Below are 17,572 nucleotides of genomic sequence, written 5' to 3'. Positions count from 1 at the left end.
GTTTTTCAGAAGATTGTCTTTCATTTGAATTTCCTTGGAGGTGAATTTTCCCGGCGTACTTTGAATTGTTTTGTTTGGAATTTTATGTTTCTTTTCTTTTCCTTTTTCATCCTGTTTCTTTCTCTTGCAATCACTTCTCTTTCTATGATGGTTATTGGGTGGCTCCTTCTGGCCCCATGTTCCGAAGCAGCTCTTAGGTTGCTGGTTTGAGGTTACTTTTGAGGTATTAGAATTTAATTTTTTTAATGGGAGGTTTAGTTCACTGATGAGAGAAAAATATAAAATGCCCAAGATAAGCCTCTTAAGTTCTGGAAACACGGTCAGCTCTTAAGAGATTTTGAATCTACATTCTGTAACTTAAGTCCCTCAGTGGATTCCCCAACTCCCATTCTTGTTTTTCTTCTCCAAGTCCCAGAACATCTATCTATATTCACTTCGTAATTCTGGAATCCAAAAACTCTAATCAGAAAATTAAGGTGTTGAGAGAAAATGGAGTAGGAGTACATGTAAGTCCCCATCTCCATGTTAGACACTATAGAAGTTTCCAAGTGCCTCGGTCATGGGCCAGGCTATTGGAGAGAAGGGATAAGCACATAAATATATGTGTATGAGCACCCAATTAAAAGTGGTGCCCAGGCTGGGTGTGGTGGCTCACGCCTGTAATCCCAGCACTTTGGGAGGCCGAGGCAGGTGGATCATTTGAGGTCAGTAGTTCTAGACTACCATGGCCAATATGGTGAAACCCAGTCTCTCCAAAAAATACAAAAAATTAGCTGGGCGTGGTGGCAGGCGCCTATAATCCCATCTACTTGGGAGGCTGAGGCAAGAGAATCACTTCAGCCTGGGAGGTGGAGGTTGCACCACTGCACTCCAGCCTGGGTGACAGAGTGAGACTCTGTCTCAAACAAAGAAAAGCAGTGGCCATCATACATTATCAGTTTTGAGAAGAATGAGCATATTCTATCCTTATGAGGTGGTGGGAAAAGACTAAGAAAGAAGAAGGGCACTGCAGTGGCCAGGTCCTCCACCAAGAGTGATAATTGAGTATTAGCTCCAGCTGTCCAAGCTGGCACCTGCAATAGCAACATTAGCATGACATCCAGTTACACTGCTTTAATAATTCCTGAAGAACCAATTGTTTAACCTTGGCTGCAGTGGGCCCTGCTGACATTATTTATTTTATATTTCTAATTTTATTACTTTGCTATTTTTCAAACGGTGATTTTTTACTTTATACCTTGAGTTGTTTTGACACAAGCTTTGAGTCTCAAGATTTTAAAACGCCTTTTTTGAAGCTCCGTAATATCGTGGGTGAATGGTTGTCATTAAGAAAGTGTTTGAATATAGCATCATATTTCAATACGTGTGTCATGAAAAATACCGCTGCTGCCATCACCACTCCACTCATATTAAATGGCTCAGACAGATTTTGCATCTCATAATCTCACTGACTTAAAAGTAGATGCATCTCATATGAGAGCCGAAAGTTTGCACAGCAATATTACACTTAAATCCAGACATTTACATTTTCCCCACTGCGGATAGGCGGTCTTCTTACAAAGAAAAAAAACCAAGATTTTCTTCCTTGTATTTTCTTTTTTTCTTGCTGATTCACTTGATTTTCAGATTTTCGTAGCTTTTTTCTGTTTAAATTACAACAATCTACAATCAATAATGTGCATGAGATGCTAAACTATGTGACTTTTTCTTATTAAGCAAACAAAAAAAATTAGTGCGATAGATTCTAAGGCGACTTTATCATGGTCTGAGGCTGTAGCCACAGTAGAAAAATATGTGTGGCCAAGAGTTGCAGAAAATCTATTTATGTCCGTATGTGGCTTAACGTTCTTTAGTTGCTGCCCATCACCCAAGAATAATTTCTAAACTTCTGATCACAGTTTAGGAAGCCCATTCATTAGCCCCCACTAGCTCTCCAACTGCCCTTCCCTGTACATTCGCCTGTGGGTCCCACTTCTGAAGTCCTTCGCATGCTCAAACACACTGTGCTCATTGCCGCTTCTATATTTTTTTAGTGTTCTTTGCTCTCTGAAACCTCCTTGTCCTGCTCACTTTTAGTCTGGGAAATTCCTACATTCCTTTCAGGATAGTGAAATGTTGCCCTATATGTGAAATCCTTTACACTCCACCCTCTCCGCTCATACACGTATGTGCCTTTCACTCTCAGTGGCACATAACTTATTTAGGGCTAAGGACCTAGGCCTTGTTCACCCCAGTGCCTGATGTCTCCCTAACAGGGTACCTGAGTAGACAGACATACCCACTAAATAGTAAATAGGACAGAAATAGACTGATTTCTAAGGACCCTGAGTCAGGACTCATGCTGTAGCAAAGGGCTGGCTAAGGGAGATTCTGTTGACCCTCAAGAAAACTAGGGTAAACCAGTGCCCAAATCAGTTTGATGTAATCTGAAGGTTAGAGTCTACAGTTTTGGTGTGCATAGGCAGCCATAGATATGTATAATAGAGGCAGACACTCATATGGGGGCAAGCTGAGGGCATCATGTGGGAGCCAGACTTGGACAATATAAAAATCCCGGTTATAAAAAGCTGACTAGAGCGTTAAAAATTAACCTTTGTGCAAATGACATTGTGCAGCAGCAAGCAGGTCAGTTGATCAGCAGTGGATGACAAATCACTAGTCTGCAGGCTTTGCAGGAGTATATCTGGAAAGCCCCCTCCCCATAACCTCCTTTTGTTAAACTGATGAACGTAGTACCCATCACAGTGGTGACCCTCATTGACTGCATTAAGTTTTTACATGTGTGGGTAAAAGTGGCTACTGTGGTGTCTCCCTGTGGGATGATGAATGCATTTCAGGAAAGAGTAGTTTAACCCCATTTTCATAAAACTGTTATGCTTTAGACGTGTATATATGCAAGTTAGTCTACACACATGTTTTTCTGTGCTCTCTTAGCTGAGAGGACCTAGAAGCAATGAGCACCTCTAGCATCCAGAACATGATTTCTAATATCATTCTCCAATAAAAGGAACCAGGCTCCTTGGAGAAATGGCTTATTCTCCATTATTGTCCATGGGTTTGAGCTAGCAATACACATCATCAACCTAGAACATCTTGTACTGCCAGAAAGTAAGGAAATAATCAAACACAATGATGGGGACACATGTCAAAGGGACACAATTAAAAAGTGTCAATTGAGAAATCTCCCGATGGAAAAGCTGGGACAATTTGAGCAATACAATACAGTAGTATTGGATTATAGCCCCAAGTATGAAATAAACATCCGTAAGTCCATACTAATAAAAGTATGTGATTGAATAAATAAATAAATGGGGGAGAGTAGACAAATTTCCCATGCAGAGTAATTTCAAATCATTTATGTAGCATAACTCTCCATTCCTTAAGCACATTGCGAGTACCTCTAAAAAGTACAGTGTGGACTTGGGGAATAAGCTTATAGTGGAGAAGCCTGCCTAACACTACCTCAGCCAGGTGATCAAATGTAACACCAGTAGTGATGAACCATGTGGACAGTTTATGTGATGATGAGAATGGCACTTTACATCCATTGTCTTCTTCTCAGAAACCCATAACCCCAGTATAATCATGAGAAAACTCTCACATGAGTAGCATTTTACAAAATACCTGACCAGTATTTCTCAAAACTGTCCAGGTCATCAAAAATAAAAGTCTGAGAAACTGTAGCAGCCTTCAGAAGCCTGAGGAGACATGAAGACTAAATGTAATGTGTATCTTGGACGAGATCCTGAACTAAAAAAGGACATTAGACAAAAACTGAGGAAATCTGAATAAAAGTACATACTTTAGTTAAAACAACAAACAAAAATGGCTCCTTAAGAATGGCAAAGTCTTTTTCAATCTTTCCGATCTTCACCAAAGTTCAATTTGAATTTGAAGACTGGCTGTACATCAGTCTTTAAGAAATGATTAGTGAACCAGTGTCCAGAATTTCTTCCATTTTCCTAAATTTCCTGATTTGTTTTGTTTATAAAATCCCCCCTCTATATTTCTTCCTTTTACATGGTGCTGAAAATTTTCAATCCTGTTAAGCTGGATGCGTTAAACTCTGAAACAATGAACAGATAAGGAACTTAACTTCTTGGAATAAAGTAGCAGTGCTTTAAAGAAAGAGGAAGAATTTGTGTAATGATCCTTTAAATTGTGATGAAAATATGGGTGTTTGATAAATGACGTTTTTAACATTCCTCTTAGCAAAAAAAAAAACCATCCAAATGACAATGATAAGAAAACATTATTTTTCAATTGGTATATTAGGTTAGGGAAAATGAAATGCTTAATAACCCCACTTCACACCACTTCAGTTTATTTCAACACAGGCAGAGTGCAACACAGGCCTTTCTATTTGGATGTGGATAGTGGTTCATGAGGGTGACTCAGAGACCTAGACATTCTCTATCTCCTGGCTTAGCCATTCCCTCTGGCCTTGGACTTCTTCCTTGTCCTTCCTAGCCTTCTAGATGCAGGGAGCGGCAGGATGGAGTGAAGTCGAGAGGACCATAATGGAGATTTTTAATGGCCGAGTCTGTAGGGGGATATTTCACTCATACTCCCATGTATATATAAAACTGAAATATAGTACTTTTAATAATAGAAGGAAACTAATTTTTAAGGAATCATTATCCTTTTTTAGAATAGCATCTGTTTTTAACTGCTTACAAGTTCTATAACTCACCAACAGATGACTAAGAGCTAGGACTGACACTGGAGTTCAATAAACAACACAAAATTATCTTAATAGGTTTTCATTGTTTTGAAATAAATAAGCCTTTTAGGAGGTGATTGTAGGAGATAGATGTTCCTGAATCATAGTCTTATCAGCATTTTTTGTTGTTACAATGAAAAGCCTTTGGTTGTTTTAGAGATAATAATGGCATGTTAGCTGTTCTCTATAAAGAGGATGTTTTGAACCTTGTATATGTTATTTGCCGTTTTCTGGTGGTAGGAAGAAATTTGTGCTCATCGTTTTGGTGCAGTTGTGACTACTGCATTTTTCTGGGAGGTTTGCCAGAGTTATTCATATAGACTTGAGCATATATACTTACAAAGGCAAGTAGCCCATGTACAATTTTAACCAGTCACTTTGGAGAGGAAACAGCCACACTAATCAGCTATTTCTGATCTAGACTCTTGTAAGAGTCTCTCCCACCTCACTCCATCTATTTCTTCCCTTCTAAGTAAATGGTAATGAGAATATCATTCTGAAATGACATGAGCCTGCAATTTGCATGAATTTGATACAGAAAGTCTTATAATCATCACATGGATCATAGTTCAATTTTATATATGTGGTTTCCGGATTCCATATGGAGATTGGGAAAATTATTCAAATTGTTAGATTATAGACCTGTAATCTCAAGTAATTGATGTCCCCTATTTTAAGAAAGCATACAACAAAATTCAGATGCATGTGTACAGTCTATAAATATCATTTTTAGGTGAGAAGTTGAATTTTTCATGATTGTAAATGGAAGAAAAAGAAAATCAGTTTAGGTCAAAAATACATAAAATAGCTTGAAGATTAATTTCACCATATTTTCACTTTGTTTCAAATGTTATAGTAAAATTATTAGAGCTTTTCCACTGAACCAATCTGTCTCAGACTCATACTGAGTAGTAGCTCTGTAACTTGACTTAAATCATCTGCAAAAGAATTCTTGAGTCATATGGAAGACATATCTCTCTCTCTCTCCCCCGTATAGTCTCTCTCTTTCCCCCATACTCTCTTTCCCCTTGCCCACTTCTCTTTCCCTCCCTGTTTTCTATACTTTCCTTCTACTACTTTGCAGGGGAACTTCCCCATTTTCTTTTTCATAGCAAATATGAGAGAAACTCTGGGCAAATCCAGTTTAAAAAAAGAAAAGATTATCCCTGATTTCTGAGGGAGGATAGACAGTTTTAAAGAGAAACAAGAAAGAGCTTGGGGATTCAGCTGGATATGAAAATAGCTATATTCATTAAGAAGAGCAATGCAAACAGCTGTAAATTTGGATAATAAGCAAGGAAAGATATTTGAATTTCATTAGGCTTTTTTTTTTTTTGGTCTACAGTTAGCAAATATCTCACCTTCTAAATTTACTTCAATTGTGATTCACCCACAATAAGCATGTAATTAAAATTGAAGAATGTTTACCAGGTGAGGGAAGTTGATGAAAGGAGCCTGGAGAAAGGCGTGGAAAATGTGAAAAGAAGGGCAATTCAGGAAGCACTCTGCAATTTGGAAGATATTTTAGGAAAGGTAATGCCGGGGAGGACTGCAATCAAATAGATGTTGCTGGTTCAAGATTGGCCTATAGAAGCTAAGTCACCAGCATCTTTTTGGTGGTGGGAGTGAATTAATTAGTTCAATCAATATTGATTGAAAATCTATTGTGCTTTGACTTCTGCACCAGATTCTGTGAGAATAATTGAGGGGAATACCATTTCTGTAATCATAAAGCTTACACTCTAGAAAGGGAGATAGAAATAAAACATAATTAAGATCAGTTCTGGTGAGAAGTGTAGAGTACTGTGAGCAGAACTGTGTGGGTATGTGTGATGTAGGGGAAGGGATTTCTGCCCCAGTCTGGGCATGGGCTCAGCAATGTATCCCTTGTTCTTCTCTCCGGAGCCAGGTTTGCAAATAATTATGGCAGAGCATACTTTTTGCTCTTAGTGGCAATTTGTGATACTGCATTGAGAGCATAGTAGGAGTCTCCATTTCATTACAGATGTGTCATGGAGAGCACACAAAAGACATAGAAACCAAGTCCAGAAGGATTGGCATGAGTGTGCAAGTTGATGTATTTGGGGAGATTTTCCGTAATTTTTTGAATAAAATCTCAAAAGATAGGAAAGAACTTTAAGTACTTCAGTGTTCCTGGATCCTAATATTGGTGAAGGGATATTATAAAATGAGATACACAGGAAAAAAGGGGCTGATCAAGAGGAACACATTTTATAATGTGATAGAGACTCAATTTTTGATGAATTAATGGTGATATGATAATTGCTATAATTGAGAAATGGAAGATTATGGCTCTTAATAGTTTAAAATGAGGTACTTACATGTCTCTACAAAAAGTATAAATGTTTGAGAGTGTAGAGTCATATTAGGGGGTTGGGAAATCAATATTCTGAAGTCCAATGAACGATGGTAGACTATAATAGAAAAGAGCATCTGAAAAAATAGATAATATGAAACTTTTGTTTCAGTTTCATAGCTACATGTTTGTATGCCTCGCGTGCAGATAAAACATGGAAATTGTATTTCTTACTGTGGGTTGGAGTTAAAGAAGCCTGAAAGTCGCTGTGGTGGAAACATCCAGTTTCTCAGGTGTGTTTACATGCTGAGGAGAGGGGCCTGGAGAAGCAGCAGAAAGACCAGGAACTGGACAGACTTGAGGCTCTTGCTCCTGAGCCTAAAGAAAGAATCATCTGCATCAGGGCCCAGTGACAAGAGTGAAAACACTGATACTTTGCCTTTGGTCCCAAGGTGACAACAATCATAAACCTGCCAGTTACCTCCTTGGTGTTGTGATATAGATAAATTGAGAATAATGTTTAGCTCAAGGTAGGTATTTGCCCTTTGTGAATAGTTGATGAGTTAAATGTCCAGCTACAGAAACTTCTCTTTGGCCCTCTGGCAGGGTTTGGAGATTTCTGGGCTTCTTGGAGCAGGTCTGTATTTTTTTCTGGTCCAGCCTGGGGGAATGAGGGAATGGGTGGTTGTAGGTGTGTGTTAGGAGGAATGTTTGACCATTTTCTACTTCATCTATTTTGATTAAATGGTGGGAAAACAAATCTCCTGTGGGAGCTACATCATCTTTTATGTCTGCTAACCAGAAGTTGAATCCTAGAAATCAGTTCTTCAAGCAGCATTTTAATAGAACACAGCAAGTGGCCTTCTGAGGTGGCCCTGATATCAACTGTGATACAGTGTGCTCTGTTCTTAGATACAGAAGGCACAACCAGAGAGCAGTGGTCCCAGAACAGAGGCTTCAGGCAAGGCTTTTCAGGATAAGGGGTGTGTGATTTTGATGTTATACCCTAATTACAGGTTAGCCAAGAAACAGGACCCCTGGGTGGGGAAGTGAGAGGGGTATGTTTTTGAGAAAAATAACCAAGTTTGTACCATTAGCCTGAAATTTCACCATTCCGTTCACCAAACTCTGATAGTAAAGCCTTTCCAAACTTCTTGAACTTGCTCTGTGCAAATTTTACCAATCCTGTGCATATGTAGTTCTTTTTCTCAAAAACACACTAGGAATGGCAAGATGGTTAGAGTGTGTGTGTGTGCATGTATGTGTATGTGCATGTGTGTGTGTGTGTGTCGAGTCCAGAAGACATGGGAAAGGTGTGGGAAATGAATAGGAATCTGGAAAGCTAAACAGGGCTGGCTGAACAGCCTTGTGTGATAGGAGAAATTGCTGAAGGATTTTAGGTAGGGAGACAACATGCGTTATATTTTAGAATGGTTGCTGTGGAGCTGGTGTGGTGGGTTATCTCGGAGGGGTCTGAGATGAGGGCAGGGAGATTGGAACGTAGAAACTAATAAAATAAACAATTTTCCCATAATGCTTATGGAAATATTATATCAATAAAATTTAAAATATTTAATAATTTTTGCTGAGGTCCTGAGCATCGATTGCGACTCTGATAAAGAAGTATAATTAGATTCAGGTTTCTAAGATTGCCTGTCCCTAGGTCTCACTTCCTAAATGACTGCTTCTCTTCAAGACAGCTTCTGAAGCCAAAAGCTTTATGGGCGACAGCTCTGGGAATGCATTTTAGCGTTATCATCTTGTGAGATCACCACCCAAACATGAAGGCAAGTGCTACAGACTTGCCTCTAAAGATGTAGATGGTTTTGCCATCAAATAAAGAATGTGTTGTGTCAAAGAACCAGGTTTCTTCCAACTCGAAAAGACTATGCTTCTTCAGTTATTTCTATTTTGCTATAAACCATAAAACAAGTTAGAGTACGAATCCAGGGAGTGAAGAAGCTCCCAGAGCTGTTTGAAATGTGCCATGGAGGGGTTGGCATCCATGTTCTCAGAGCTACTTTAAGGGAAGTTTGTGGGATGATTGTCATCCTGTAAATACCCAGCAGAGTGCTGCCTGCTGCCTCCCCCTCATAGCAGATTTCCTGTCCTGCATGACAGATCCGGTAGAACACATAAAGTGCAACTTCACTATTTCGGGCCCCATTATACCATAACTGAAAATACAACACAAATTCAATTCTGTCTTCATAAACATATGGTCTATCTCCCGTGTAATATCATGGTACATCTCTATTAAATCTTGCTTTCTGTTGTTGATATTAAAATGAAATTCTACTATAGTGTACTTTTACAGTTGATCTTTTGTGCTTCAAATTATTTAGAAATCTTTTGCATAAGTAAATCCTGGTTCCAAAATATTCAATTGATGATTTATTCTTGGAGCCTATTTTTAATTTATTTAGTGTATGATTACACATTATGAAAGGGTTAACATTTGTTCAAGGTTTTTGATATTTGATGCCTTAAAAGTATACTTTTCGAAACAGACACTTTAATGAAGGGAAATATACTGTTCTTTGAATAGCCTTGACACTGTGCCAGCTCATAAGTGTTGTAATGTGGAATGATGAATTCTTTGCATATATATATTCTTTGAATATATATTTTTATAGTGTACACATAAGTATAGATAGTCCATTTATTTTAAAAAGCATGTTCATGATTTTAAGTCATTCTTGAGAAAGTGTTATGGAAATTAGTTGGTATTTTGACCTAGGTTTTTCCTATTCCAGAAACATGTTTTTTAAACACTCACATTAAAAAATTGGTGAGACTGGCCAGGCATGGTGGCTCACGCCTGTAATCCCAGCACTTTGGGAGACCGAGGCGGGCAGATCACTTGAGGTCAGTAGTTTCAAACCATCCTGGCCAATATGATGAAACTCCATCTCTACTAAAAATACGAAAAATTAGCCAGGTGTGGTGGTGGGCACCTGTAATCCTAGCTGCTCAGGAGGCTGAGGCAAGAGAATCGCCTGAACCTGGGAGGTGGAGGTTGCAGTGAACCGAGATAGAGCCACTGCACTCCAGCCTGGGCAACAGAATGAGACTCTGTCTCAACAACAACAACAACAACAACAACAACAAAAATTGTTGAATTTGCTTCAATATCCAGTTGTCAATTGTAGAACAACAAAATTTTTTCTTTATAAAAATCTTATAGGATAGGTAAGTATTCGTGCTTTTAAAGAATTAATAACATTTAAATGTGCGGTCCTAACTGAATTATTTTTTGCTCCATAGAAGCAGTTCAGATGATTCCTGCTGATTTCTAATTTCAACCATAAATATTACTTAATTTGTTGTTAAAGTATTTTTCCTTAATGGAATTTTTCTCCTATAGCTTTAAGACAGCCTCTGACTAGCAATTTCTTTATTAATTTTATTTTCTTAAGGTCACATTATTCCTGGCCTTTTAGACATTTTTCACGATCTGTAACTCTTGTCTCATGGGCAGAAGCTTTGTCCTCTTTCCTTTTTCTTCACCACTCTTTGCAGCTCTGACCCTTTAGTTAATTTTTCAGAAACCTTAGCAACTCTGCCTTTGGAGTGGCACTGTGCTCTGTGGAGGACAAAATATAAATTGATGTAAGCCGATTAATCATTTAGCTCTACTGCTGAAAATTCCACGTTTGTTTCCTGTTGTACCAAGAATAAAGTCTATATCTTTCCTAGGAATGAGACCGCCTGTCTCCTTCCCCGCTCTCCACTTCCATCCCTTCCCCTTATTGCTTCCACTATGCCAGCCATATTGGCCCTCGTGTGGTTTCGCAAATATTGTAAGAATCATTTTTCTCGAAGTTTTTATCAGCAAGATAAATTGCTGGGAGTTGAATTTCTAAGTTAAAAGATATGAAAATAAATGTTTTAATGGTTAATATAAAATTGCCTTTGAAGGTACTGACCTATCTTCAAAGCACCTGTTTATAAAGAACATAAAGAAGAATAAAGAGTACCTGTTTCCCAAACCTGTAATGATGCTCTTTCAGGCTTTTTGATCTTGGCCACATATTGGCCATCTTTTTTTTTTTAACATAAGTAGGACCTAGCTTTGAGTGGATTAATTATTTTAAAAATTCTGAGCAGTTAAACCTTTGCCATCATGGTCCGAAGCACTGCTCTCTAGAGGTGGTGCTGCTTCTGGTGATTAGTAGGCCTAGGATGTGGTTATGGGAATGTGTGGCTGAGATGGAGCAAAGGAAAGGTCAGACAGGTTGGGGGGTCAGATGTTCAGACACAAGGATGCTGAGATCATCAGGAATAACACCAGAAGTAGGTGGGGTAAGGAAGAGTGGGAGCCAGGTGCTACAGGCATTTATGAGCTCAGTGTCTTGATAGTTGGGAGAGGGAGGAAAGGATGCTGAAGGGAAGCTCGGTGAGCAGCTATCTGTATGGGTGTATTAATGACTTTTTAAAATTTTCTGAATTTTGTGATATCTTGGCATCTTTGTGCCTTGCTGAACCTGGAGAGACTGTCCCTCCAGAGCTAGCAGATTCCCAAATGTATCAAACAACTTGCCTGGGAGCACACTTTTCACTTGCAAACCAACAAATCCAAAGCCCATATCCTAGTCAAAGCAGCCAGCTCCTTTCTTTAACTCTCTTACACCCTAAACCAATATTTCCGCTGCCCTGTATCATCCTAGGGCTAGGTATCAGACAACCAAGGATCACCTCTACAGCTCAGAGCATGCTGAAAGTATTCAGATGGTCCAATCTTAACCTTGCTCACACTTAACCTGCCCTGCTTTATTCATTCCTTCCTGCCGTACCACAGTATAGACCCTGAGACCTGCTCTCCCCTTGCCACCTCCTTCACTCACCCAGGTGCTTCCCCAAGTAGCACTGTAAGGCATGGCATAGCATGCCCCCTCTTGTTGGGGACTGTGAGTAACAGATTTCCTAACTGTGAGTAACAGAACTTCTTTTAATGGCATTGACGTCTTTGTGTTGTTACTCAGTCACCTCTATGAATTAAATTCCAAGAACATTTAAAACAGTGGGAGACCATCAGAGAATTGGGCAGGAAAATTAAATATTAATAGTCTATGATGCAGCTATATTTTTACACAGAAACACATATTGACATTGAAATCTGATTTACGTAAAAGAGACCAAAAAATGGGTTATTTAAAACAGTATGTACACTGGTCCCAATTATAAAGAAAAACTTTCAGTATACATAATATAAGACGCAGAAACAAATAGTCCAGCATAAAATACCCAAAGTGCTAAAAGAAGAATTTAGGATAACTTTGTTTATTTGTATTCAAAATTATCTTCCAAGTATTGTGAATTATTTTGTGTAATTCCAGGTCTTGCTGTAACGTGGTGTCATTTATGTATCTTTTGCTCCTTTGGGCATTAGAACCTTGATTGCGATGGTGACGTAGGAGCCGTCAATTCCAGACACACACATTAAACAATGCTATATGGGTGGGCCTACAAATTATTTCTACAACCAACATAGACGTTTTTTGGAAATGGCTGAGTTTGTGCTCTAAACTGAGAATAATGTACATTTTATTGTATGCATACATAGATAAAGGATGAAAAGTCTACAGTATATTTAGATAACAATTTCCACTTCTTCACTGAAAGCTGGTTGAAACCCTTCATTGTGAAGTCTATCTTCCTGAGTTCTTTTCTCATTGATCACAGGATCCTGTTTTATGTGCCCCCTGCCAGATTTTTTTTTCTGTTGCATTTATTTTATCAGGTTCTAGAGTTTCTCAAGTGTATTTGCTCAGCATTTTCTCTAAGCACAGTCATTTTGGAGGCTTTCCTTTCCTCTGTGTGCTGTGCTCATAATGTTGAATGCCTTATGTGGTAACTCCTGATTTTGCTTTTATCTGTCTGTTGAATCAAATAGTTGTCTACTTGGGTGTGCAGTCCTGTATGTAATCTCTCTGCCAGAGATTTGCTCTCTAGAATCAGTGCTGTCTGTATACCCAACTGAGGAATATTTTACACTCATTTCATATGTGAGGATCATTCATACTTGGGGCCCACGCTGAAAGAACTTTGACACTGCCCAGTGTCAATAAACCGCTACGTGTCTCCCAGATAGCAGTACCTTAGTATTTATTGTTTGCTGAATAGCCAGGGGATTGTTACATACTCATTGTCATATTTATATGTGACATACACGTTTTAGACGGAGGAGTTGGGGGCATGACTTTCTTGAATGTTTAGGAGAATTTTAGGTGGTTTTGTTCTATACATGTACAAGAAATGCTAACTCTCAGTATACAAAAAAGGATTGAAGAAACTGGAATAATATTTGCAACACGAAGTTTAGAGCACCCAATGCCTTCCTCTTATCACCGTGTGTACTTTCTAAAGCAGAAAAAAAGTACATAGTTAAAATCTGAAAAGCTGAAGGGCCATTTGATTATTTTCTAAAGGACCAAACCACTTGCTCCTTCACCCCATTGTCTTACTGAAGCATGCCTCGCCCTGGCTTTCGTGGTTATTAGTATTGCAAGCTCTGTATAAAAATAACAGTTCTAGGTGAATTATGACTTTTTGGACTTATGGTTTATTCCATTGAGGATAGATTTGTTTTATATTCCTTAAATTGTTCTATGAAGGCAATTCACATATTTTTAAATCCCTGTAATTTTCATATATTTTAGCAGACTATATATTTAAGGGTATATATTTCCTGATTGTGAAATGGTTGCAGTGGTTTTAGATGCATATCTTTTGTCTTTCTTTCAAATCCAAATTCCATAGTGAGGCTAATTTAGTTCATTCCAATAAAATATTTTAAGGTCTTTTTATTAAAGCAGAAATTAAAATAATTATCATTATTTTTAAATATTGCTTAACATAAAAAGAACTCCAGAGAAATTATAACCACTGTGTGAAATTGAAAGTGAAAAGCACTTAAAATTCAGGAGTATAAAATAAAATATTCCTTGATAAAAATTGTGTGCATAAACAACTTGTATTTTAGAACAGAACTTGGTATATTCGGTTTGTCTAAATAAACCCCTAACCGGAAAATTTTAATGAAAAAAAATCCTCTGAAGTAACAATAAATATATTTCTTCTGTTTATCGACAAATAGCTAATGAGGATCAATAATGTTTTTATAGTGCGATGCTTCTAGATTGCCATTTACCTATGCTAATAAAGCTACCAGACCTACAGTTTCCATGGTAGTAGGTATAACGTAAAGAACAATTCATGTGGCCCAAGGCCCAAGTTATGTTATGGGTTATTATATTGATTATAAGTAGTATTTCTCAGTAGGATCACTATTGGTATTTTGAGTGAGAATATCCGTTGTTATGTGGGACTTTAACATTGCACTCCATTAAACAATGCTGGCCTTTTAATTACTTCACAATGATTGGGACATCCAAAATGGCCCCTGGAAAATATTACGTGAGTAATACAGCCCCTACCTGAAATCCACTGATACAGGATAGGAACCAGCAAAATTTTTCTGTAGAGGTGGATAATAAATATTTCATATGTGTGGGCCATACAGTCTCTGTCTCAATTACTCAACTCGGCTATTGTGGTGAAAAAGCAACTAGAGTATAGATGGCATGAAAAAGAGTAGCTGTGTTCCAATACAGACTATATTTACAAAAGCAAGTGCTGGGCAGATTTTCACTGGGGGCTGTAGTTTGCCAGTCTCTTCAAAAGTACCACAAGTCCATCAATCTGAACACAAAGAATGCTATTTGAAAAACAATTAGTAGTATTATGTTAGTTAGGAGGGTTTGGGGCTGCAAATAATATGAAATCATATTTGCTGTTTCTAAAGTTAGGGTTGTTTCAGTCTTGGTTAATTTAATATATGATTGTCATAAGAGACATAAGCGCTTTCCATCCTTCTACTCTGTTATTCACAGTTGTTGTCATTATCTCCCCTCATAGTCACAGATAGATGCAACAGTGTCATGCCTAGTTACAACAGCACACAGGGGAGAAGGACATGTCCATATAGTCCAGGAAAACCTTTCCCAGAAGTCCCCAGCTGAGTTGCTGTCACATCTTGTTTGGCTGCATCTCCAAACTTGAGTTAAAAAATGGAAAAAGGAAAATATCCCACATGTTTTACATAGGATAATTATGATTCTCCTCCTTAGCCTGGAGAGACAGATTCAGCCTTAACCCATACCTGTAGATGACCAATATTTGAATGAGCCGTGATTACATGGGTAAGAAAGAGCAGGGGGCTTTGAGAGGTGAGTGAAGAAAGATGTCTGTGAGATGCATTGTTTTCCGTGTTAACTAAATTACACTCAAATATAATTCTGTCTTAGATGGTATTTGAGTCCATTTGTTTCCCTCTGTTTCCCAACTAGTCAAAGGAAGCATTTCATTCCACCTATCTTTGGTCAGAAGAGAAAGAGGAGTGTAGACCAGCATTCTACCCACTGATGACAGGTCATCTGTCTCTATTATTGAAGAACCATTGCAGAGCCTATGCTCACCTTCTGCGAGGTCAGTAAAACCAGTATATGAAAGAGTGTTTGAACTTGCTTAACAAACATCACTTAGCAGTCCTTAAGGAACCTCTCAAATAAGCCCCAGCTAATCATACATAGTTAGTATAGAAGTTGATTTATAAGAGTTGAAAATAATTTGCTGAAAAGCATTTTCACTGAAATGATATAATCATTTTAGTGCTAAAGGGAATACAGAAGACCCATGGATTCTTTTAAGCTCGTAAAGTTGCTGCCCTACAATTTCAGAGGAAGCAGGTGATTTGTCAAGAGAATAATTTTGGTGGCTGAGAGTACAGATATAACTAGAAGCTGGTTTTCCCACTTTGTTGTGCTGTGTTCTCCGAATTACATCATGGTATTCCTGCAGCAAAATGGCTGCAAGAGACCTTATGCTTATCAGTAGGGATGGCTCTGACTCAAGTTCTGATTTTTTTCCTGGAGTTATTCCTGAATGTTGAGCTCTTTAAGCTGTCAGTACTGGGGTTGAACAAATACCTGTAGATGCAGCTCTATTTATTGTAGTGACTTTTTGAGAATGATACTGTACTATTTTGTGGATAGGTTTGTTCAGGAGACCTTGTTTTGCATCTCCCTCATATAATTCGTTCAATTTGGAAGGGGCTGCTCCTTTAATGCCAGTCATTTACTTATGTGTTTATTCAAACATATCGAATTCACTGTTCCATCCCCAAGGATCTAAGTATTCTAGTGTGAAAGAGAATGAGCCGAACAATTAAAATAGAGTGAGATTTATGGCACAATCGAGGGAAGCATTGTGTCCTCTTAAGATCGAGGGTGACACTGAACAGGTCAAGAAGTGATGCCTGAGTTGAGTCTCAAAACATAACCAAAGTAAGTCAAGTAAGGAAAACAGGGATGAAGCTGGCCTATGCAAGGAATGACACGAGAAAAGGCTTAGAAGGAATGACACAAGAAACGTCTTAGAGGAATGGGAGAATATGGGATGTCTGGGTAACAGCTAGCAGTTCACTAGGTCTAGAGTTCACAAAGACTTAAGATGCACAATTGGCAAATACTGAGTAATGGGACTTTACTGGGGAAGAGTTAATATATTTAGAACTTTATTCTTAGGCAGTGGGAGTCGTCAGAGGCTATTTGATGGGACAGTGACATGATGTCATTCATATTTGCAAAAACCATTATGGTTGTTGGATAAAGAAGGGATTAGAGGAGGTAAGATTGAAGGCAACATGACCAGCCAAGAGGCTCTTTCAATAATCTAATAAAGAAATGCCAAGAGCCTTGATTAAGGCAGCGGTGGTGGAGAGAGAAAGAAGAGATGGTTGTCAATCAGGTGCTGATAGAATTTATTAGACTTGAACTTTTTATTGTAGGAGGTAAGAGAAAGGAAAGGAATTCGAGACCATCCTGGCTAACACGGTGAAACCCCGTCTCTACTGAAAAATACAAAAAATTAGCCGGGCGCGGTGGTGGGCCCCTGTGGTCCCAGCTAGTCGGGAGGCTGAGGAAGGAGAATGGCGTGAACCCAGGAGGCGGAGCTTGCAGTGAGCCGAGATCGCGCCACTGCACTCCAGCCTGGGTGGCAGAGCTAGACTCCGTCACGGTAAAAAGAAAAAAAAAAAATGACTACTGCATTTCTGACAGGGCTTGATACATGATAGTTCTTCTATTTTTTTTTTTTTTTTGAGATGGAGTTTCACTCTTGTCGCCCAGACTGGAGTGTAGTGGTGTGATCTCGGCTCATTGCAACCTCTGCCTCCCAGGCTCAAGCAATTTTCCTGCCTCACCCTCCCAAGTAGCTGGGATTACAGGCGCCTGCCACCACGCCCGGGTAATTTTTGTATTTTTAGTAGAGACGGGTTTTCAACATGTTGGCCAAGCTGGTCTCAAGCTACTGACCTCAGGTGATCCGCTTGCCTCGGCCTCCCCAAGTGCTGGGATTACAGGCATGAGCCACCATGCCCGGCCAATACATAATAGTTCTATTCATTGACATATGACCATAGGAGTTGGACCAATGTTGTGGAAAGATGCGTTCACTTTTAAGCCTGTTCA

At 38.8% G+C, this 17,572-nt stretch overlaps 1 protein-coding gene across 8 annotated transcripts in view; it reads left to right on the top strand.

Annotated features, from left to right (window-relative positions):
- Positions 1-17,572, top strand: part of CTNNA2 (catenin alpha 2) — a 1,140,166-nt gene that overhangs the window by 107,313 nt on the left and 1,015,281 nt on the right. The window contains exon 1 of one of the 8 annotated variants that reach the window (XM_054546415.2): positions 15,373-15,530. In XM_054546415.2, the coding sequence (XP_054402390.1) occupies positions 15,467-15,530 (64 nt within the window). In that variant the 5' untranslated portion in view covers positions 15,373-15,466. 8 annotated transcript variants of the gene reach the window in all.

The sequence above is a fragment of the Pongo abelii genome, chromosome 12, assembly GCF_028885655.2.
Source record: "Pongo abelii isolate AG06213 chromosome 12, NHGRI_mPonAbe1-v2.0_pri, whole genome shotgun sequence".
NCBI classification, from domain to species: domain Eukaryota; kingdom Metazoa; phylum Chordata; class Mammalia; order Primates; family Hominidae; genus Pongo; species Pongo abelii.
The sequence above is the reverse complement of the archived record's forward strand: the minus strand, read 5'-3'. Positions and strand labels throughout refer to the sequence as shown.